At 46.8% G+C, this 25,199-nt stretch overlaps 1 protein-coding gene across 1 annotated transcript in view; it reads right to left on the bottom strand.

Moving 5' to 3' along the window:
- Positions 1 to 25,199, bottom strand: part of WDR62 (WD repeat domain 62) — a 2,486,568-nt gene that overhangs the window by 1,900,652 nt on the left and 560,717 nt on the right. Inside the window, exon 7 of the mRNA XM_069644563.1 lies at positions 21,302 to 21,484. Within this exon, the coding sequence (XP_069500664.1) occupies positions 21,302 to 21,484 (183 nt within the window). The remainder of the gene's footprint in view (positions 1 to 21,301; positions 21,485 to 25,199) is intronic.

Below are 25,199 nucleotides of genomic sequence, written 5' to 3'. Positions count from 1 at the left end.
ACCCTACCGCAACTCTCTACCCCCACCCAAACTTCACCGTCTCTACCCCCACTCACCCACCCTATTCCCACTCTTGAATACCTCCACCCAACCACCCTATCTGCACCGCCCACCCAACCCCCAGCCACCCTCCCTCCACTCTACCCCCATCCTCCCTACTCCCACTCTCTCGAATAACTCCGCTCTCTAACCCCACCCATCCACCCTAACTCCACTATACCCCACACACCGTTCCCCCAACTACAACCACCCACACTAACTCCATTCTCTCTACCCCACCCAGCAAACACCCACTCTAGCTACCCCCACTCTCTACTCAAATAACCCCACTCACTCACTTTCTACCCGCCCAATCCCCACTCTCCAACCCCACCGAACCCACACTAAACCCCACCCATCAATACCCCATCCAACCTTCACTCGTTACCCCCACCCACCAGCCACTCTACCCCCACCCGCCACTCTCTACCACCATCAACCAATGCCACTGCACCCTCTTCACCTACACACACCAATCCCACTCTACTGCAACCTCTCTCTCCCTCTACCCCCCTCCCACTGTAAACCCTCACCCCCCCTATCCCACCCCAACCCCACTCACTCTACTCCCACCCACCCTCCACTCTACAAACCCACCATACTCTCTCCCCCATTCACCCAACCCCCCCAACCCGTCTACCACCACCCTCCAACTCCCTCTACCTTTACTCCCACTCTCTCCCTTTAGCACACGCAACCCCCCAGTCTACCCCGACCCTCTCTACATTAGCCCACCCTCTACACTACCCCCACCCACTCTACCTCAATGCACCAATCCTACCATTGCTCACACTTCCACACCCAACTTTCTACCTCAACCCCCACTCTCAACCCCAACCCCACTCTCTCTACCCCCACCAACCCATTCTCCACTCTACCCCTGCCCTACCAGCCACTTTCTACCCTCACTGCCACTCTCCACCACCAACCCTGCCCCATCCTCTCTACCCCCACCCCCTCTACCTCCACCCCGACCCGCTCTACTCTCACCCTCCCTACTGCACTCTTACCCATCCCCTCCACCAACTCCGCACCCATTCTCTCTACCCCCCTCCCACCCTATCTCCACCCTTCCTATCCAAATAACCTCACATACCCTACCCCTACTCTCTCTACCCCACCCAAACCCCCACTCTCTACCCCACCCAAACCCCCACTCTCTACCCCACCCAAACCCCCACTCGCTCTACCCCCAACCACCCACACTACCCCGACCTGCCCAACCACCACTCTCTCTACCCCAGACCTATCCAATCCCCACTCTACCACCACTTCCCCTCCCTACCAGCCACTCTACCCCACCCTCTCTACCAAGCCTCTGTCCCTATAATCACCCTACCCTCACACCCACTCTCTACCCCCGAGCCACCCAATTCCCACTCTCTAACCCTACCCATTCCACCCTAAATCCACTCTCTACCACCACCCCCCACCTTACCTCCACTGTAAGGAAGGCATGGTATCAAAGTATCAAGTGATCACAGTTCAAGGGTGTTTATTAAACTGTAAAATGGGTGACAAACGCCTAATCAATCTAAAATGGGAGCAAGCTACAATCAAAAAATAATAATACAGTACTAGTGGAGTCTAATCAAATAAAAAGGGCCTATACTAAAGAAAAAACGATTGCCAATCCTTACCGCTATGATACAAAATAATGTGGGATTATGTTCACAAGAAAATTAATGTTCACAAAATAAATCAGGATGTTATGGCCCGGGTCTCCCTTTCCCGGGTCTCCCTTCCCCACATTTTTAGCACAGGACAAGGTGGAACTCTTGAGCACAGCACACTCCTGGGCTTCTCTGGCACAAGCTCAAAGTTCCTTTTCTTTATATCAGGGCCTTCTGTACCCAAGTCTCTTCTCATGCAAAGTCTCTTGCTTCAGAGGGCCCGATATGCCAAAAATAACAAAACTAACAGTTCCTTCTGGTAGCCTTCGCATCGGGTGATTACTCTCCACTCTAGGATTCCCCCTCAGACAGGCTCCGAACCTGTTCTCAGCGTTAGCCTCCCAAAGCACTTTCCAATTTACACAGACTTCCAAAGGGCTATCACGTCTTACTTGGCTGCTCTGTTCTCCTATGGCAAGTGCGGGCTTCATCAAAATCACAGTTCGCACAGCATTCCCGTCGGCAAACGCCAGTTTCACAACTCCCTTAGTCGGGTTCACACTTTCCACAGTTCCCAATTTCAAAATCTCACCAGAAAGCGGAGATGGGGGATCTTCCCCTAGCTTTCTCTCGGCATCCCTCCGTCGGGTTCACATTTGCCGCAGTTCACATTTCAACAAAAAGTAATTTAAGACCCCTTAGGTTCTTCCCTTCCTTTACCTAAGTCCGGGTCTCAGCCCCCAGTCAGGTTCTCTAGAAAGCTCCAGTCAGGCTTCACACAGTTCATTCATCACAATGTTCTAGGGTGTGTTAGGGTTCACCCCAATTCGCAAGGAATCCCTTAGTCGGGTACACGTTTGCCTTCACAACATGTCAAAGACTTTCGACTATACAAGGGGTTTGGGTCTGACCCTCGTATGACCACCTTGACACCTCAATCCGGCCTCCCCCAAAGCCTCTTGGTACTTGTTTCTCCTGGTTCGGGAGAGGGGGCACCAGCCATAGACCTTCAAATGAGCGCCCAAATGGTGCCAGACCACTATCTCTGGTGCCAGTTTCTCTTCCCAAAAGTTCAAAGGTCTCCCTCTACTGGGCTCAGACCCCTTTCACAAAGTTCACAGGGTCTCCCTCTGCCGGGCACGGACCCCTCTCACAAAGTTCACAATCTTCAAAATTATGTTCTTGGATATCCAGTCCCAGAATGCACTTGTAAGGATTTTGCTCCCACTTCACAGCTCCCCAAAACGGTATTCCATGTCTTGGTAGCTGTAGGAGTCGCAAGGGGGGATGTTTCAATGAGGTCAGGGTTTTGACTCCTGCCCCTCATGGACCTGGGTTCACCTGTCTGGCTCAGGAAAGGCGTTCTGCTGTAGGTACCGCTAGGCAACCACAGCTGCCCATGGCCTTGCCTTCTGAAATTACAGCTCCTTCCCTCCACAGTGCAGTCTCCTCTCAAATAGCAGGGCCAGTGTCTTCCAGGGATTCTGCAGCTCACTAGGGCTCTCTACGGCACCTTCCAGTGTCCCCGAATCGCTCAAAGTGTGCTTCTGTGCTCTGCCTTTTATGCTGCCTGGGAGAGACCAGTGGAGTCAGATGCGAGTAATTAAAGAGGGAGGCCGGATTAGTCTGGCCTCATTAATGGGACAGCCTGCTGTATAAAGGGTTGAGTCTTTTTTCTGTGTCTCTGGTTCCCTGTTGGTAATCTTCATCCTCCCAATCTTTCTCCTCCTCATCTCAGTGACTTTATAAAAGAACATAGGGGAGGAATTAATGGTAATTTATGGAAAATCCAGAAAAATACTGTCGAGATGGAGAGGGGTGGGGAGGGGGGAGCGGTAGTCCTGTTATCCCCCACAGCGAGTTGTCCGTGAGAAAGTGGTCCGTGTCAGGAAGGTGGGGGCGGGGGCTTGAGTTCCTAAATATCCTACTGTGCAGGATAGGGAAAAGGTGTCACAAGGAAGCGGATACTACGTCTCACCTGGGGTATTCCACCCCCAAGCGTAACCCTACCCAGTTGATCCTCCCTTGCTCGTCCACCCCCAGGGTTGGGATCCGAGTGCACAGCCCTTCCCTGGCCACCTAAATAAGGCATTCTTGGGGTATACTTGGGTGAACACCCTTCGGTTTCTCATACCATCCACTATACCTCTACTCTCTCTACCCCCACCCACCCTACCACCAACTTTCTCTACCCACCCGAGCCCATGCACCCTTCCCCCACTAAGGTGGCAACAATGTGCGATATGAGAACCTTTAAACTCTATACCAACACCCACCCTACCCACAACTCCCTGTAACCCACCCACCCTATCCCCACGCATTCTAATCCACTCTCTACCCCCACCAACCCTACCCCCGCTCTCTACCTTCACTTTCTCTACCCCCACCTACCCAAGCTTCTCTACACCACACCCTTCCCTCACACCCATCCCCCCCACTCCTTACCAACACCCACCCACTCCTGCTCATTCTACCCCATCCACTTGACCCCCCACTCCCTACTACAGCCCACCCATACTCTCCACCTCCATTCTCTCTCCCCCCACCAACACCCGCTCTCTGCCTCCACTCTCTCTACCGCCTCCCACCCTACCTCCACTCTACCCCCCACTCCCTGTACCACCACACCCACACACCCTCTACCTCCCACTGTCTACCCCCATCCACCCAACCTCCACTTGCTCTACCCCTACCCAAACTTCTCTACACCACACACCCACCCCCCACTCATTCGAACCTAATCCACTGACCAACTCTCTACCCCCACCCATCCCCACTCTCTACCTCTACCAACCCTACCTCCCACTATCTACCCCACCCAAACTTCACTGCCTCTACCCCCCCACTCACACCCTCACACTATCTAGAATACCTCTGCTCTCTACCCCCACCCATCCACCCTATGTGCACTCTTTACACCCACCCATCATACCCCCACCCATCCTACCTCCACTCTCTACCACACCACCCTACCGCCACCCTCTCTACCCCACCACCCTACCTCCACCCTCCACCCTCCACCCCACCCACCAAACCTCCACCCCACCCACCAAACCTCCACCCTCTACCCCACCCACCAAACCTCCACCCTCTACCCCACCCACCAAATCTCCACCCACACCCACCCTCTACCCACACCCACCCAACCTCCACCCTCTACTCACACCCACCCAAACCTCCACTCTCTCTACATTAGCCCCACCCAACCTTTACTCTCTACCGCCACCTACTCACTTGCTACCCCACCTACCATACTTTCACTGTCTCTACACGCACTCACCCACCCTAGTCCCACACTCTAATACCCTGATTCTCTCTACCCCACCCATCCTCCCTCCACTCTATCCCCAACCAACATCCACTCTATCCCCTCGCACCCTACCTCCACTTTCTCTACCCCATCCATCCTCCCTATATCTACTCCCTACTCCCACCCATCATACCCCAAAAACTTGACCACCACTTTTTACCCCGCCCCTCTTCCCCCAAACTCACTCTCTCTACCCCACGCACCCTGCCCCCTCTACTCACAGCCACCCACCCTAATCCCACTACCCCACCCAACCCACTCTCTACTCCCACCCACACTACCCCCCCACTCCCTCTATCACCACCCACCCAACTCGCTCTACAATCCACCCACCAACCCCACCGCCACTCTTTGCCCCCTCCGATGCTTCCTCAAACACCCTTGCTTTTTTATTTTATTTATTGTGCACATGGTTTAAAAGCAAACCTTACACATTGAGGTAAACAATATAAATTCCCAAAACACCGGAGATAATATTTCATATCTACTAAAAACTCACATAACACGTTTACAAAATTCATACTGAATATACTTAAAAAAAGATCTTTTCAAATTGAAGCTTTCCATCATTAATCATCACACTCAATACATTCGTCAAAATTAATTGCTCTTATTTTATCCCCTCACATCATTAAGCGTGCGAAAATATAACCATTAATTTGCCGATTTACATTATTAAATTGATCCTCTGCAAGAATTGGCGAAACGCACAGGTTAATGGTAAGGAATTTCCCTTGACAATCTGTGCCCAAAAGGACTCCTTTGAAATTAACAAAGGATTGTGTACAAACCATCTAAAGCAGAGACTCCACAAATTTACTACAATGCCATACTTGATTACTAGATGCTTAAGGTTTACGGTTTCAAGGCCACCGAACCTGCACAAGGCTGCCGGAACCTCCAATTTGTCACGTGTATGTTAGTTCTCTCTTGAGCAAGTTAAAACAAAACCTCTTGAGCAAGTTAAAATAAAACCTCATCACCATCTCTCTAAAGTAATGCAAAGGAGACTAAGCAAGATAGGTGCATTTGCCCCCAACCGCTTATGTTCGTTGTGCAGATTGGTCAAAAGTTTGTATCTTTTGATTGAATTGCATGTTGCACACCAGTCATTCTGCACAATGTGTTTTTTGGCTCGATCCACGTTTTTAATCAGTTTACTGAATGCCATACCTTTATCAGCAATAGTTTTTTTTCGAAATTTCTATGCAACAGTGTGTGATTAGGCAAGATTTAAAGAGTTCAATCAAGTGTGACGAATCCTTGGATGTCATCACTTCTCCCAGAGAGGGAGCCCCTTCCTATGATGCCAGGGAGGTGAGGCCGCAACGAGATAGTCCCCTTGGTGGTGGTACTCAGCGGGAGGATCTCATAGGGAGAGACTCCCCCTCTAGGGACAAGGACGACCATCCAAGGGAAAGGCAGTATTACAACCCTTCATCACCTCCAATCACCTCCTACACATCCTCGTATCCCTTCACTGAACCATCTGTAGGCCACACTTCCATTTGCTTTAGCAGCATTGAAAACCCAAGATTAATTGGGACGAGGAAGAGTGGGGATGACTTTAAAAAGCCTTCCCTGGAAGGTACTGGCATGATGAGAACATGGGGAGCAATGAGGAGTCCTCAAGAGAACATGCATACATGTTCTAGTTGTGCTGCTAGTTGAAAGATAAAAATAGATTAAGGACTTACCAAAGGGAGAAGCCCTCACAGGAGGGAAACTCGGGGAAGGAAGCGGTTTTGAAGTACGGATAATAAGGCTGTGACTGGAGCAAGAGCGAGAGAGCCAGGAAGTCCTGTTCGGTCCACCGAGGCAGAACCAAATGGAAACTCGGCAGACAGGTGGTCTAGATGTGCGAGAAGCCTGTACGATGCGTAACAGGGCCGACGTGCACGCAGAGCAAAGAACCATGCTGTGGCGTCACCACAGCCAGCCGGAAGAGCAGAGAAGCCAGAGGAAGACCGGAGAAGCCAGAGGAAGACCGGAGCCGAAACATGGAGAGCCCTGGGCCAACCAGAGGAAGCCAGCAAGAAACCAAAAGGTATCTGGGTTGCTGGGAAGGTTGGTGAAGGTGTAAATGAGTGGTGGAAAACTCCAAGGATACCGAGCAGGGGTGAGGAGGGAAACCCTGGCAAAGAACCACAAGCGAGAATAATCATCCAAGTCATCTTCTTTGTGGCAGTACCTGGCAGAAGAGTGAACAAGGTCGGCCAAAGCCTAGATTAAATTTTGTAAACTATCTTCTTCATGGAAGTCCATGATTGAGAATGGACAGTGAAGGGAAGCATTCCCCCTGCTGTTGTGAATTGTAATAAGAAGCCTGAGACAAGCCAGGGTAAGGGAACAACTGTGAAAGTAAAAGCCAATAAAGTGTGAGAACAAAGCCAAGGAAGGGCAGGTGAAGGGAGTCATTCCCCTGGCCTTGTGAAAGAGTGAGACCAAGTAAAGAGTCCAGCGGAAGAAAGTCATTTTCCCTGGCTGTGTATGAAGAAGAAACACAGTCAGACACCTGGAGAAGGGAGTCCTTCTCCTGGTAACTGAATATATAATATGCAATGAAGAAGCAACTATAGGCAATAAGGAATGCTGATGTTTGGACTGGAACTTCCCCCTTTGAACTGAAAACTTTGCTCTTGTTGACATTTCAACCTGGAACTTTGTTTTGTACCTTGGAAAGGGATTGAGACATGGAGAAGAGAGTCATTCCTTCAGGTAAAGATCCCACATACAGTTGGAACTGTGATCCATTGTACAGAAGAAGGGAGTCATTCTTCTGGACCAAGAAGATCCACTTCTTTAGTTTAGGTATAAGTGCAAGGGACAGAAGTAGGGTTTTTGACACAGGACGGTGGACCTTTTTATTTTATACGGACATCCTGACCGAGTCCTTAGTTTTTTAGTTGAGCCAGGGAAACCCCTCTGAGTTAGGGAAAGATAGATTTTCTCTTTATTACGAATACAAGTTTATCCCAACAACCATGCCCCCTGTGTGCAAGTCTCCTCATTCTCCACCCTTACAGGAGGCAAAACAATATATATATTTTTTTTTATAAAGAAACTATCTTCTCCAGAGAAGATGTGAATTTAGGGACTGCAGCCCCAACTCAAAACAAATTACAGCAAGTGGAACTTCTGTAGGTAGGTACTGAAGATTTCTCAAGATCAGGATTCCAATTTTTGAAAAATCATAGTGGGCCAACATATGGTGCGTTTCCAGGCCATCAGCACTGGGATGACTTCCCTTGTAATTAATAGGTTTAGAGGGAATTTCCAAAAATGGTTAAATAATTTCATTTGGGCCCTCAACTCTATTGCTTTCTTTTCCATATTACTCAATAGAATTTTTTACAATTTGGTTTAGCCGTGAAAATAAATCCCAAATATTTCAGTTCATTTATGAGCTCTAATTTTTGGTTATTCAAGCACCAATTAAAGCTTACCCTAGTAGTTTTAGTGAGTGAAAATGGAATCATTTTTGTCTTACTGATGTTATTAAAGAGGTTGTCATCAAAGTGTGAGGGATCGGAGTAAGGAGACATTGACAGGTATTTCTTTTGCTGATATGCTTTTATTTAAATAATAAAAGGGTTTGGAAAAAGGCCACACTAGCCCTAACTCTATAAGGGGTTTCCCTGCCTCAACAAAACTAATGGCCCAGTCTTTGTCAGGATGTCTAGAATTAATGTGGACCGTCCTGTGTCAAAATATTTTCTGACGGATTCCAAAATGGTGGCGGCAGGAGGACACGTGTGAGGGTGTCTGTCCACTTTAGGCCGCAAGAGAAGCTGGTAAAAAAGATAAAAGACAAACAGCAGTGAAACGCCCCTATCATTAGCAAAAGAACCCCAGGAGAAGAAAAGCAAGGGCAGAAGAAAATCGGCAGGGCAATAGTTGAACCCCGAAAGGACGGGAACTGCAAGAAGTTGAAACCGGAGGGTGCACAGGATAGAAGCCCAAAGCAGTGAGAAGGGGTTAAATTCGATCGCGTGCACGCGATCATAGACTTCATCCACCGCCCTCCCCTGCAGAGCTCAGGACAAGCAAGGATCTGAAATGCACCCGGTACAGAAGCAGTCCACCAGAGCTAATTGCAGTGAGTTAGGAGAAGTGTATGGCCAGAGGAGGTGGACAAGAGAGGGAGCAGGCTAGTTGTGACCCGAGAGAGGACTGGAGCTGTAACACACGGCCCAGGGGAGGCGGGCCTGAGAGGAAACAGGCTGTGAGGGACCCGGTTACAGCATGGAGAAAGGGCTTCAGGAGAGCGGGAGGTGCTCCAACAGCAAGCGGCAAAGGAAAGTGCAGACTTAAGTGAGGGACAAGGAGGGACAGCCCAAGCTCTAGGAAGAGCTACAAATAACACTGGGGAGGGTGCAAAAAGAAGGGGCGCAAGAAGGTCAAAAAGGCACATTAGAAGGGGGAGAAAAGCACTGACTGTGAAGCAAAGGGACAAAAAGAGACAGCCTCGCTCACAGGAAGCCTTACATATGACTGGAGAGGCAGTGCACAGAAGAGGCACAAAAAGTCATAAGAAGGCACAAAAAGTCATAAGAGTATCACCAAATTACCTGGGGATACAATATAAAAAGGCACAAATGCAAAAGATCTCTGGGAACTCCTAGGAATCTGCACGGCGGGACCCATAACAAAAACAGGGTGAGGAAAGCTATGTCAAAGAATAAGAGCAAGGAGGAGTCGGTCAGACACGCCTCCTCCCACCCCCCACTCAGGTACGCCAGGAAGCAAGTATTAAAAGCATGTGCGAAGTGCAAACAACCCCCCCAGGCGTTGGGAGGAAAAGAAAAACAAGATGTGTCGCAACAAGGGAACGGAGAGGAGGAGACATTGCAAATGAGAGAAGAAGACCTACAGAGCTGGTTTAAGGAATTCCAGGAACAATTAATGACATCTTTTGAATCCCAGTTCCAGGTACTGAAAACTGAAATGAAACAGGAAGTGCAGGACTTGAAAATTGATGTGGCAAAACTGGAAGAACAGATATTATGGAAAGAGCACTTCAGGCTATACAGAAGGATACACAGAAGAGTGATGAAGCTCTCGAACGTCTCTCTTGCCAAACCAATGCGAGGACCTGGAAAACTGTTCACGAAGATCTAACATAAAATCCTTGTCTGTGATTGACTCAAAGATTCTTCATTTTTAAGTGTACCGTGCAACAATTGTTTGCAGACATATTCACAAGCACCACGGAGGAACCTATTCCGATAGATCGGTTCATCGGGTGGGCCCATGAAAGTCAGAGCCAGGCTAACGCCCAAGAGATGTATTGGCAGCGTTTGCATCCTACAATCAGAAAGAGCAAATTCTAAGAGCAGCGACAACAGCCGTCCAGAAGCGCACCGATGGACTAGAGGTACAGCTATACCAAGATCTGGCCCAATCTACACTACAAAAAAGGAGGGAGATGGGCCCGGTGTTGAGATTTCTGGTGCAGTAACAAATTAGGTACAAATGGACTTCCCCTGTTGGGCTCCTATTCTCGTGGGAAGGGCGACAATTTAGCATCACATCCTGAGACGAAGGAGCACGGATACGGATCTGTCAGAGGAAACCACAGTAGGCCGGGGAAGCCAACAAAGGAGAGAAACTTGGCGTAGGGGGCCGAGAGTATGGAAGACAATAATAAAGAAAGGCAAGGGGGGGGGATAAGAAATAAGAAGGTACGCAAACTCCAAACCAATGCCCAGGTTTCGCTAAGCAATGAGGGGGGGTTCTACCATGGATTGCTGATGACATTGAGAGGGGAAGAGAACTTATTGCTATAAAGGAGGGAGGCGAATACATTTGTAGGCAAGTGGCCAAGGGGATTGGAGGGGTTTGGACAAAAGACAGGGAATCAGAGTGGGGTTTAGCATTCCCCACAATTTAACTCTGGGAAGATTTGAGGGCCAGGCGCGGCGGGCAGTACGTCCGATTGATCCATCCTTGGAACCCGAGCCCTCCTAGTTAAGAGCCAAAAGGTGGAAGGGTACTTACGGGTGGAAAAAACAGATATGTTCCAGGAAACCGACATAGGGAAGAGTGAAAAGGGGAAGTGGAGGATTACGGGGCTTTCTCAGATCCATCAAGCGAATTCCTCTGACAAGACAGCAGGGGTGCTCATAGCACTCCAAGACAAACTGGGGATACAGGTCTTGAATTCCCAGGTTGACACAGAGGGCAGGTCGGTATTCTTGAATGTAGCAATTGATCCACACACGTACACATTGGCCACAGTGTATGCTCCCAACACAGGTTAGGATGGGTTTTTGAAGGAGAAGATATCAAAATTGGAGGATTTTGCAAAAGGAGACATAATATTGGTGGGAGATTTTAATTTAGCGTGGGTCCTCCAACAGGATAGGAATACACAAGTTACTCAACAAGCAGAGGCCCCACTCCAAGGCCCTTAAATTAAAGATGACAGCACTAGGCCTACATTATACTTGGAGGGCAAAAAGGGGACAGACACATGGATTTACCCACTATTCACATGTACATAAATCAATGTCTAGGATAGACTATATTTGGGCCTCTACACATTTGATTGGGCTCCTCAAGACTATTGAGTTGGGGTCTATATCCCTATCAGACCATGCCCCGCTGATGATTAAGTTACAATGGGAAATCCCCAGGGCGGACTATGGAAATTGAGATTTCCGACAGAGGTATTACATGATCGGGTAATAGCTGACTCGATACAAGATAAAATAGAGTTGTACTTTGCGGACAATGAGACATTGGATACCCCGTACTCCCCCACGAGAGTTTGTGTGGGATGCCTTTAAAATAGTTTTGAGGGGCCAACTAACAGCTATTAAAGCGGCACGGGACAAAAAGATGGGAGGGGGAATTGGAGGCGAAACTGAAAACTACATGGAGAGCTAATGAAAGGCCCGAATAGAAAGATGCAAAGGGCTCTGAGACTGCTCAAGGCCAGCTAGAGGCTCTCTGCAGAGAACTAGCAAAAATGGCCCTAATTTATACGAAACAAAGATATTACCTTAAGGCAAATAAAGCAGACAGGCTATTAGCTAGACAATTGAAAGGTAAAACACAAGCCCAAAGAGTATTGTAAATTCAGAATCCAAAGGGGGACAGAGATGGATAACAAGGCGATTGTTGACATATTTCAGGGGTACTATCAATCATATACGACAGAGAACCCCCGTTGGACAAACCAGCAATACAATTGGCAAAAGATAAACTTCCTCATTTCGGAAGAGGAAAAAGAGCTTCTAGAGGGGGAGATACAAGAGGAAGAGGTGAAGATGGCGATTAGAACACTGCTGAAACTTAAGCGCCGGGCCCGGACGGATACCCAGTAACCATTTACTAAAGATATATAGAGAACTTAGCCCCCGTTTAACGAAACTCTTCAATACATTGAGAATGAAAGGCACATTTACACAATCCTTGAATGAGGCAAAATTGGTAGTATTCCATAAACAGGGTAAAGATCCAACAATTCCAGGATCATATAGACCAATAGCGCTGATCAATCTGGATGCTAAATTATTCACAAAGATGTTGGCAGGTAGAATAACACAATGAATGCCCAAACTTATAAGCCAAGACCAATCTGGTTTCATTCTGGAGACGTGAACGCACAATAATACCCGCAGAATATGCCACTGAAACGAGAAAATAAATAACCGTCAGTACTAGTGGCCTTGGACGCGAAAAGGGCATTCGACAGGGTTGAATGGTCCTTTTTATTCCACAAAATGGAAAAGATGGGGTTCAGCAAAGTGTTCCCCCAGAGGATCAGAGCCAACTATATCTATAGTATAGAGATTAGGCGGGGGACGAAACAGGGCTGCCCGTTGTCTCCCTTATTATGTGTTATTTATTTAGAACCATTATTAGCTAGAATTCAGGGGACATATCAAATAAGAGGGACTGAAATGGCAGGGGATGAGCATAAAGCCATAGCATTTGCTGATGACATGTTAATTGCACTGACCCAGGGTATTCAATCCCGGCATTGATGAAAGAATTGGAGGAGTTTGAGAGGATCTCAGGACGAAAAATAAATAGGCAGAAATCAGAAATATTGAATTTATCAGTGGACCCAGAGACAATAACCAGGCTTGGTTCTCAGACGAAACTGAAGATTGCAGATGGGGGGAAATATCGTATTTGGGAGTAATCCTGACCACAACCATGGGGCAATTATATGGGCCAAATGCCCCCCCCCCAAATACTTAGTACGATTAAAAAAAATGGTATCCCTTTGCGACATCTTGGTTGGGTAGAATAACAGTGATCAAGATGGCGATATTGCCCAAGCTATTGTATCATTTTGAGGCACTCACAATCCGGATTCCAAAGTAATTCTTCCGATCCCTCGAGAATAGCAATGCCCATCCTGACGGGGCCAAGAAATCAGGGGGGTTGTAGGGGGAGGGCTAGCAACCCCCCACCCCCATTTCTATAGATATTTTGAAGCAGCTCAACTACGGGTGGTGAGAGAATGGTTGGCAGAAGATAGACAGGGAAAAAAAGGGCAGTCGAAGGGGCATCCCTATCGGAATTCCTGTGGCTAGACAAGAAGCATCGATATCCTAACGTTCAGGCCAGCGAAAATGTGGGGCTAGGAGCAGAGGTGTGGGACTCTGCAGTAAGAAGAGCGGCGCCAACAGAGAACCCTTCCCCATGCCTACCAATTTTTGGGGAATCCAGAGTTTCAAATAATTTGGGATACGTTTCTGGGGCACTCCCTTAGGAAGTTTGAGGAATGTGTAAGGGACATATGATTGAAAGAAGATATTAGATTTAGGTACAATCAAATGAAGCACTGGCCCCATGGTCCAACTATTGGAATAGCGGCCACGGGACTCCATTTGAAATATTTATCACGACCCACACAGGTGCGAGGAAAATTATTTCGACTTTATATAAACATCATAATAACCATATACCTCTAGTTCAATGGAAATATATGAAAAGGTGAGAAAGAACACTCGGCACAGCTAGAACGGAAGAACACTGGGTTTATGCATGGGGTCTAATCCCAAAAATAACACGCTCTATACAAGTGAGGGAAACGTGGCTTAAAGTACTATGTCAATGGCACTATACTCCGGAAAGGCTTCATATCATGTATCCCTCGATGTTGGACAGCTGTTGGAGGGAATGTGGGGCAATAGGCGATTGGCTACATGTTTGGTGGGAAAGTCGATCTTGCACCCATTTTGGAAGGGTGTGCAGGCACAAATGATGGGGATGTTTCAGGCAATAGACTTATTGGACAAAAGGGTCTGGCTATGTGGCATAGGGGAGCCAAAGGAGAAAACCCACTTTTAAGAAACAGAAGAGGTACTTTATGACCCTAATAGCTGCATGGCTCACAATAGCTCAACATTGGAAACAAAGGCAAAGTCTGACAAATCAAGATTGGTTGCAGAAAGTATGGAGCTTTGTGGCAATATAATGTTTAACCTACAACTTACAGGGAGACAGTGACTCCTTTAAGCAGGACTGGGGAACGGTACTGAACTACCTGCAGAGTGACTATATGATACAATGTTGCCCACATAAAATAAGGATTCTGGATATTCTTTGAAAAAGTGCGTGGATCTGAGGATAAATGAAGCAGTGCAGACTTCTGGTGGGATGTGGGTGCGAAGAAAGTCTGCTTCTCTTCCTCAGGACTCCCTGTAAGACCACTCAACTAGGGACCTGCTGTTGAATAAATGTGGCGGTTCCCGATCCCTGCCTTCCACTATGTCCAGGCTTGCTGGGGAAGCGCCGGATATATTTGCAGGCTGAGCCCGCACTCCATCAGGTCGGGGTGGGTGTTAGATCTCCCGATCTGCTGTATACAAAGACGCCGGCGGCCCCACTGGGAGAAGACCTGGTTTCTGCCGGCTCTTGAGCTTCCGCAGTGGGTTTCCACCGGTCTTCACAACATTGTCCGTTTCTCTGGCACTCTCCGTAAGTCTGTCTCACTGGTGAAGGATTTCAATAATGCTCCAACACTGAGGCATTTCCTCTTCCAGTTTACTGTGAGGTTTTTCAACACTATGGCATCTTTTCCACCTTCAACCATCTTTGTTGTCTACTTTCACTTGCTTCCTATTCATTCCAAATCACGGCTTTTCTTCCTTTTATCTTCAGTCGCTTTTTGTTTCCATCCACTACCACTGTGACCACTAGTGCTACAATTATTACAACCACTTTCACTTTGTCCTCCTAAGCTTTTTATTGGATAGTTCCTCCCAGTCATTCGGTAACAACTAGAAGGATGATCTGAGTCCTGTCCATCCTCATGTGGTCTCCTCCTCCCAGTACTCCAAGCACCTGTATCTGGTTTTACTTTATAACATGCTACTCGGTATGACACATAAATGTTAGGAGGGGAGGAAACATAGGGAACCGTTTTGCCAGGTCGGATTTTTGGGTCTGGAATAGTGGTCACTTGTGGGCAATTAGTGACACAACCACTAAGTTTGTCACAAAGTATACTCCTGAAAGGCTGTTAATAGTCTTTGAAGCCCATCTTGTGTAGAGAAACAGTATGACCTCATCAGCATGAGAGATGCAGAGTAGTTTAGTACCATTCACTTTGGGGGGAAATAAACGCAGCGGTTGCAGCTCTCGTCCCATGTTTGGCGTACACAGGTTATAAAGACTGGGGTATACGATGCACCCCTGTCTCAAACCTCAATAGGTGAGAATTGTATTAAATGTGTGAGTCTGCATATTCAATGTCACTTGTAGATTGTGTCAGATTGTATATAAACCAAAATGCTTAAAAGATGGTTTGTTAGGCCCCATTGATTTAGTTTGGTCCGTAATCTATTTCGGTTTACCTTATCAAAAGCAAGTGAAAGGAAAACACTGGCCATGTACACCGGGACAGAGGGTTGCTTGCATGCAATTTGGCAATTACATAACATTAAGATTCATTCCTACCAGACTACAGATTCCGGTTTGAAATCTGTTCAAAATATGATCTCTTATTCAACTTGATCTCATCGCTAAACCTATGCAGCCTTTTTGAAGGGAGCATTTGGTAAGGCATTATCGTCAATGGTGGACCTAATAAAACAAGGGGAATCATCTGGGGAAAAGATCAATTGGAGCATGATAAAAAATCAGATACTTTGGGATTAAACCTTTCAATGTATCTCGATGGCTAGATTACACGTTTTTTCTTCCAGTCAATTTCAATTTCGGCAACCAAACTAGCTTTGGAGACTTTACAAATGTTTTCAAAAGTCACATATTATGCGTAGTATATTATTTTTTTTATCAATGCAGGAAAATGGATTATTCCTATGCCAAGTATATTTCCCAGTAGATACCCCCCTCAATGTTTCCATTTATATGGAAACATTCCAAAAAGAATTGAATCGATAGATGACACTTCAAATTTTGTTCATGTTAGTATATCAATTGCCCTTCTCTATTCATGACATGCTGAGAATGGCCCACCAAACAGTTGGAATTAAAATCTGCCACCACAATGATTAAATTGTTTCCAAAAATCTCAGCCAAATTCAGTTAAGGAAGAGAGGGCGTCATTACAGCAAGTGTTAATAAGGAGAATGTTAATTTGATCATGTGAAGGCTAAAATACTGGGCGTACGGTCATCAAAAATTGATACTGAGGCCCAGGATGAGTTAATAGAAACTAAAAGCCCACCTTGAGGATGCCCTTTGTCCCCATGCACTGCCAGTTGTGCGATGGAAAAAAGATATACAAAGTGGCTTGCTGCATTAACCAAGTTTCTTGGATCAGACCATGTCTTGCATTCGCAAAAAAACTACACATTTTAAAATCATTCAGCAACTTAGAGTGGCCTCTCAAATTACATGAGAGCACCCCCCATAGATGTAAACTGCTAAAGAACCACAACAAGAAATTGGCACATGTTTACTAGTCGACGACAGGACCCCAAAAAGCCAGGACCAATTCTGAATGGATCGTCCCTGTATGGGGCCGACATTAACAGGTAGTGTTCCTTTCAAGCAGGATATTTCCAAACAAGGCAGAGCTAAGTTCTGCCAAGATAAATGATGCATCTTTGAGGGTTCAAAATAAAGTGGAGAGCCCAAATACATAGACCTAACTAAACCCGTTTGTCGAAGTTCATCTGACGCTGCAACTAGAATACTACAAATTATACATGAAAGAATCACAATCACTACAATGTGCATTCTGCTGTCACACATGAAATCAACCAGTTCCAAATCTCTCAATGTAATCGGACAGATGGGATTTCGTGAAACAAGAATAATGTATTCTGCCGGTTTAACATTGTATTAATATCCTGTGTGAAAATGGATTAATAATTTGAAGGGACGTAAAGCCCCGGAACCTGACAAAATCCCTGTAGATGTATACTAGGAAGAACCACTGGTGTGGGTGCCAGCCTTGTGCTGGCTTTTTAATGCAGTGATCAAATTAAATATGGTCCCAGACTCCTGGTTGCAGGGCTCAGATAGTCCCAGTCTATAACAAAAGAAGGAAGGGAGTGTTCTGGAAACTACCGCCAAATGTCGCTGCTCGACGCAGCAGGGACAATTTTTGCTAAAGCAATCCTTAAGCACCCCCAGAGGTAAGTTGACTCAAGCGAGATTATTAACCACCTCCAGGTAGGGTTCCAGCGATGGAACAGAAGGGGGTTCAGGAGGGCAGATGGGACCCCAGTGCAGCATGCGCTCTTGTTAGGCTAATTGATTGAAGTAATTGCATACCCAAAGGAGGTGGCACTAGTGGAATGCCAGCCCCACACAAAGGCGGAGGTCCTATCTCAAGCAGGAACGAAGCAGCAGACTATGAGGCAAAGTGTGCAGCGTATTTTGGGACACTGTGGGAATTGGAAGAGAGACAGAAAACCCAAGGAGGGGTAAGGAACATGGTGATGAGGGAAGGGGATGATGCGTTGCCACAGACCAAGATTATTGTAGAGGAGCAGCCGAATGCCTCTGCACGAAGTCCCGCCACCCTTCTACCTATTTGTTGGAAGCCTGAACCTGCACCTTGTTTGACATCAGTATTTGCGACTATACCGCGACGAGAAAAGGTATCCATTAAGAAGACCATACCAGATGTATGGCAGAAGAGATGTCGGTCTCTTGGAAGAGGTCCCTTAAGGAATATAAAAACAAGAGAAAGAAGCTGGTGACGTCACGAGAAGCGAGCGTACTACACTAAGATGGTAAGAGGAAGGGGCTGTATGGACCTTATAGAACCTGATGACTAGATAAGGAATCGACTTGATTCCTTTATCTAATCTTGTAGAAGTACACAGTCCTAAATAAAGCAAAGATATATGCAATCTTTGTGGATTTGAAAACCGCCTTTGACGGTGTAAATTTACTATGGCAGGTACTCATCAAGAGGAACATAACTGGCCATCTGCTAACAGTTGTTTGGCAATTGTACACCTGCAACAAGGAGGTTGTACGCTGGGGCCTGGCAGCGGAGGTTACTCATCTGTTTGACGTGGAAAGAGGAGTGAGGCAGGGATCTGTCCTTGCCACACTCCTATTCTGCATTTACATCAATGAAGTCATTGAAGAACTAGTTGAGCACTGTTACGATTTCCCCAGACCAGGTAGCAATGGGATCCCAGCTCTATTCTTTGCCAATGATGCAGTTCTACTTGCTATCACTCCCCTGGGCCTTAAGCGCATTTTAAATTGTTTCATCTCTAAGTGTTACCAGCTGAGGCTGGAGATAAATAAAAGGCAAAACTATGGTAGTGGTGTTCAGACCCACATTTTCCAAACATTGTAATTTGAACATAGAGATCGACTACTATAAGCTGGAACAAATTCCTTTTTATGGTTATTTAGGCATCAGATTCTCAGAAATTGGTCTTTGGTCAGCCCAACTCGTTAAAGTGTGTGCAACCCTGGATAAGACCAGTAGGGGGTGAAAAAACGTTCTAGCCAGTCATGGAGGGGGACGGTGACCCCTGCTATGAGATTTATGACCTACAAACCATATTCTTTGCACTTTATGGAGCCAAAATTTGTGATTATATCAATAGCCAGCCTTTAGCAGTTGTCGAGAACAACTTTATAAAAACCCTATTAAGGCTCCCAATGAGTTCCATGAGTGTTCTGATCCACATGGAATGTGACATACGGCTGATATCCGACTTAGTGAGACTTAAGCTAGTGCTATTATGGGTGAGGATTTGGGTAAAACAGCAACTAGTGAAGTACAAAGATGCTTGGGTGAAGACCGGCAGCTAAGAGCGCAAGTATCCCAAAAGGGGTCAGACGAGTCCTCACTAATATTGATGTTTGAAGAGATGAGGAGCATCAGAGCAGTTCTAAAATTCGCAAAGTCGGTGCAGACATTTTCTTATTACGGGCGGACGTGAGGCGGGTGTCTAACAGAACAAAGGAGGTAGGGGTACGGATATCCACCTTTGAGGATGAGATGGCATCGATGATGGGTCAGATATTATCTGCAGGGCACATCCACCCGGTTGAAGAGGCAGGTGGAGGAGCACGAAAGGGCGCTTCCGAAAGAATAATGTACACATTGTAGGCCTTCCAGAGAGAACTGCGGAAAATGATGGAACTATTCCTAGAAAAATAGCTACCTGAAAGGTTTGGGAAGGCAGAACTCTCCTTTTCGATTGAGAGGACTCAGTGTGCCGGCTAGATCACCTCCGCCTGGAGCTTTCCTGAGAATAGTTATTGTCTGCTTCTGCAACTTCAGGGGCAGAAAGGCCATCCTCCAGTAAACAAACCAGACAAGTGGGTCCAGTATCGTTTAGCAATGCCAGTCTCGCTGTTCCCAGACTTTCACGTGAGTGTACGACAATCTTTTGAGGAGGCGAAAATAGAACTGCAGAAGAGGCACATTAGGTACATGATGCTTTTCCCGGCCAAGCTAAAAGTATTTTTGAAGGATGCTCCCTTTTCATCAGCTGCCCCAGGGAAGTCTGGGATTGGCTGGATGGTGCGAGGATGGGTGCTGTCAGCACACAAGTGGAACGGGAGGACCTGGAGGGACTGACAGTCGGAGCCCAAGAGGAGAAAGCCTAGAAGAAGCAGATGGGCCCATGCAGGCAACAATCATGGGCAGGATCAGAGTGGCGGATGATGGGACACAGCAGCTTAACCAAGTGGTGGATGAGAGTCAACATTGCTAAATGTAAGGGGCATTATTACCATTGGAAGGATGGGTTGATTGACCCAAGATGGCAATGAACTATACTAATGCATATGCACAATCTGATCCACATCTAGAGGCGCGAATGTGTGGAACATCCTGTAGCGGGGGGTACCTGGTTATAAGTCAAAGTAAAATGAACAAATAAGGAGAAAGAGGAGTAATCAGGGAGTTAGGGAGGTGGAGAGGACTTTTGTTAAGCACGGACTGAGGTGCAAGGAAAAAGTCTTCGGGGAAAGGGGGCAAGGAGTTCCAGTTAGGCCGCGCTGTTGGCTGCATTCAGTTATGTTCTGTGTTTGAGGTTAGGGGTGTGGAGGAAATAGGGTCCGAGATAGTTCAGAGGGGTGATCGCAGGTTGTGCTGGGATGGGCAACAGCTGCTTTCTAAAGGTTAGAAGTATGGGGTGGGGTTTGTGTAGGGGGGTTGGGAACTGGAGGGGTTGGGGATCGACAGGCATTAGGCCATGAAAGTTGAAAGGAAGCAAGTGTCCATTTCTCGTTTTCAAGGTAATTTCCAGGCGATGTGCGAACGCAAACATAACCTACTTCTGCAGGGATGGGGGAGCTGTGATGAAAGGCATGTCATGGAATGTGAATGGGCTCAGGGATGAGGTCAAAAAGATAGTAGTGCTTCAATTCCCCAACACACCACACTCCAGATGTAGACATGCTCCAGGAGTATCTCTGGAACATCAAAAATGCCAATTTCTAGTGAGAAACATGTATTTGAGAAAGGTTCATGCAGGTTTTGCTAGGGGCTCTAGAGGCGTGGCTATCGCGATTAAAAACGATCCTGTAGGACACTAGATGCCTCATAGTTGACTCAGTTATTTGCATTAAGACTACAGCTCCTCACACAAAACAAAAATAATATAAAGGACCTGCTTAGGTAGTAGTACAATGAGAAGCAAAAACAATGTTGATGGCACCATTAGTTCATTCATAGAAACACTGATAGTGTAAGACATTAGACATGTATATCGCCACACAACTAAATAGTTACACATTAAAAGGTACGTAAACAGCAATATAAGCTCGAAGACCAGCTGCAATTCTATAAGTTAAGAGGATCTTCAAAGGTTTCATTAACACCTTTAAATCCTATTCGTTTGGATATATCTTGGCCATTTCAGAAACAAGCTCTAAATTCGGAATCACAATCACATACAATGAAAATAAAAATATGTACCTTTAAATCTATCCATTTTTCAAGCATTCTCTTTTCATTAAATTGGCAAAGGATTCCAGAGTGAGAAATACAAAAAGTGTGCCGTGCGAGCTTTCCTTTTCCACAAACTACACCGCAGAAGGTGTTATTGTGCATCTCTCCGAGCAAGCCAGATCGGCCTACGAGTGGTACTGTACCATTAACCTAAAACAGAAGACAATTTCTAGTCAGAGTAAAACAAAATAACCTACTGCACTTGCATTAATTTCTAATTCAACTAACAGCATTATGTTTCCGTTAGCAAAATAACCTGGAACACAAACAATTTGTTACTAGACTCAAATACAGGAATTTATATGGGTTGCTTAGGTGGTACAATGAGCAGCAAAAAACAAAAAAGGTGGCGGCACCATTTGTTCATTAATAGAAACAGTAATTGTGCAAGACATTACACAAGTATATCAGCAAGCAAAGATATAACAACGTATTAAGAAATATATGAGAAATCCAATGCTGTGGATAGTGCTGAAAAATGATTCCTTAAGGCTATGGCAACTTTGATGTACAGGATTAGATGTGCAGGTCCAATAGATACTAAACCTATTAGGGAACACTGAACAATTCATAGAAAAGATTGATGAAGAATAAAGATTTTCCATAATAACTTACTAGAAAGTCTTAATTCTATTAAAGACACGGAAGCGAGCATTATGCTTCTCTTTCTTTTATTAATTTATAAATAGAAAGCTCAGCAGCAAGTGTTTATGCACCTTACTGAGAGCACAGATATGCGTGACAGGCAAAAGGTGCATGGAAACACACAAACTTTAATCTTTAATAAAATTAAGTCTTTCTAGTAAGTTATTATGGAAAATCTTTATTCTATGTCAAGACCGGAGGCTCCCATTATGCTTGTTTAAAGCTTACTTACCACAATAGATGCTGGTTGTTCTACCGGTTTGAGGTAGAATTGCTTAAATATTGATTCACCTGCCCAGTCCGCCATTCCCACGATATCTTCTAGGCGGACTCTGACCTGAAATGCTTTGGAAGCCATGGCTCCTCTCACGGAGTGGGCCTCGAAATAGAGAGCATCTATTCCTGCTTGAGTTAGAGTCCAACGCACCCAGCGTGCTAGGGTTGGAGCTGAAACTGCCTTGTGCGGTTTAAGCGGGGCTATCAGTAATTGCCCATTAGGGGAAGTCCTAAGCGGGGCGGTCTGCTCCTCGTAAACCTTTAAGCATTTAACTAGGCAAATCTTAGGCTGGTCTTTGAAAGCGGGGCACGAAATCACCCTAGAGAAGGGGTGCACAACCGATTTTGACAGAGGGCCGAAAGTACCTTACATGAGGGCTATAGTGGGCCGAAAAGTAAATGTGGGCGGGGCTGTAGGCGGGGCGTGGCAGGAGGCTTTTTAAACCCCCAATTTCTACTAAACACATGGAAAAATAATGTTTGAGGGGTAACGATTTTTATTTGCATTTCAAACTTACATTTTGTACTACACATTTTCCATTGTTATAATTTATTTCTATTTAGTTATTGTATCTCGCATGTTTAGTTAACTTATATATATTTTATTGACCCTAGATTGGACATGCCATCATTTTGGACTGCTACAGTTTGCTATTTGGGTTGCCCAAGAGGAGTATGGCCTTCATTGAGTCAGGTTTCCTCAAAAAGCCAAAGATGAACATCTCCCAACTGTGCCTGTTTTAGCTTTATTATTGGGTTCACTCTTGGAGTGCAACACTATGCCCCATGTCCCTCACCCCCAACCAAACATTATGCCCCATGGCTCCCTCACCCCCAACCAAACATTATGCCCCATGGCCCCCTCACCCCCAACCAAACACTATGCCCCATGGCCCCCTCACCCCTCTAGGGCCTAGAGTTACATTTCATTCTCCTGTGCAAGTGGAATACTATGCCATCAGGAGAAAAAGGTCCTGCCCGCCAGATCGAGAGCTCTGACGTCAGAGACCCTCCTGCAGTAAACTAAGCAGAGAAGCGTAGTAAGCTTGCCCAACACAGCAGTCCGGGATAACTCCTCGTTATGGGGCCGTGACAGAAAAAGATTCAGCACCTTGTTGACGTCCCAAAGCTCGTCATAGAGGGGCGGGATTGTAAGCCTGATGCCCTTAAGCAGTCTGCAAATGATGTGATGCTCTCCTGCTAGGAGCCCCTGAATCTGATAATGCCCGGCAGAAATAGCTGAGCGGTAGGCGTTAACTGTCCTATAAGCGAGGCCTCTTTCAACCAACGATGCCAGGAAATTTAGGATTTCCTCTATAGGTAATGAAACTGGATGTGAACCGTTCCTCCGGCACCAGTGAATCCAGGTGCTCCAGGAGTTAGAATACCTCTTAAGGGTAGCAGGGGCACAGCTTTCCTCAATGAGGTTGACCGCCGAGCTTGATATGCCGGGAATTCTCCACCTTGACCTGAAATCCTCCAGGATGCTAGATTCAGCGATCCGTTGAGGAGAAGGGGGGATGCTGCCCTGACGGATCAAGAAGGAGATCTGGAAATTGGGGTAGCAGGATTGGAGAATCTGAAGAAAGCTCCAGAAGAACTGGATACCAGGTCTGAGAGGTCTAGACTGGGGCTATGGGGACCATGTCCGTATTCTGCTGATGGGCCACCAGGTCCTCGCTATCATGGTAAATGGGGGAAAGACACAATGAATACCCCGGGTCCACTGCTGCAGAAATGCATTGGTCCCAGCTGCTGCTGTATCCGGCCTCCAGCTGTACACGGGTAGCTGGGTGTTGAGACGGGATGCAAAGAAGTCTATGGACATGGGGCCCCATGTTCGCTGGAGGCGGAGAAAGACTTCTCTCTTGAGCCTCCAGTCGCTGAAATCTGTAGAGTGGCGGGAGTACCAATCCGCCACTACGTTTGTGAGCCCTGGGAGATATTCCGCTGTGACTGAAATCCGATGCTCCAAATAGAAATGCCAAAAGTCCTTGGCTAACTCCGCTAGAGGTCTCGATTTGGTCCCCCCGCCCCGATGATTGATGTACCGTACTGTGGAAATGTTGTCCATTTTCAGCAAGATACAACAACTTGCTCTGCCTCTGGCAAAAGAGCACACAGTGAAGGAGCCTGCAAGGAGCTCCAGGCAGTTTATATGCATTTCCAGCTCCTGAGGCGACCAAGTCCTTCCTGTGGCGACAGAGCCGCATCGCGCTCCCCAACCGGAGCGACTGGCGTCTGATTCTATGATAATATCGGGGGTGGATCCGAAAAAATGGCTCTGCCATTCGAGGCTTCCATGTGAGTGAGCCACCAGTTGAGCTCCGTTCTCGCGGAGGGCGACAGTGTAAGACGCTGAGAGTAGGAGAGGCTCTGTCTCAGGTGCTGACCCTTGAGCCTTTGCAATTCTCTGTAATGAAGAGGACCGGGAAATATTGCCTGAATGGAAGAAGATAGGAGACCGATTACTCTTGCTAACTCTAGACGAGGTATGAGGTCCCTCTGCAGGAGTCTGCGAATCTCCCTCCGTGTCGCGTGCATCTTGGCCACGGGAAGATGAAGTTGCGAGTTCTTGGTGTCTACTAGGAACCCGAGAAATTCTAGATTCTGGGATGGACCGAGTATTGATTTTTCCCAATTTATGAGGAAACCAAGACTGTGTAGCAGGTCGATGGCCAGCTTGGTTTATAGGGCTTGAGGATGTTCCATGAAGATGATGTCGTCTAGATAGACTATCAATCTGACCCCCAGTTCTCTCAAGCGGGCTACTACGGGCCGTAGGAGTTTGGTAAAGGCCCAAGGCGCTGAGGAGAGCCCGAAAGGTAAACTCGTGCACTCCCAGTCTTGGTTTCTCCAGGAAAACCTGAGATAGCTTACGTGGGCCTGGTGTATGGGAACTGCTAGGTAAGCGTCCTTCAAATCCAGGCGCACGAGCCAGTCG

This window comes from Ambystoma mexicanum, chromosome 2p, assembly GCF_040938575.1.
Source record: "Ambystoma mexicanum isolate Mex_15411 chromosome 2p, UKY_AmexF1_1, whole genome shotgun sequence".
Taxonomy (NCBI): domain Eukaryota; kingdom Metazoa; phylum Chordata; class Amphibia; order Caudata; family Ambystomatidae; genus Ambystoma; species Ambystoma mexicanum.
This window is presented reverse-complemented; position numbering and strand designations above follow the sequence as displayed.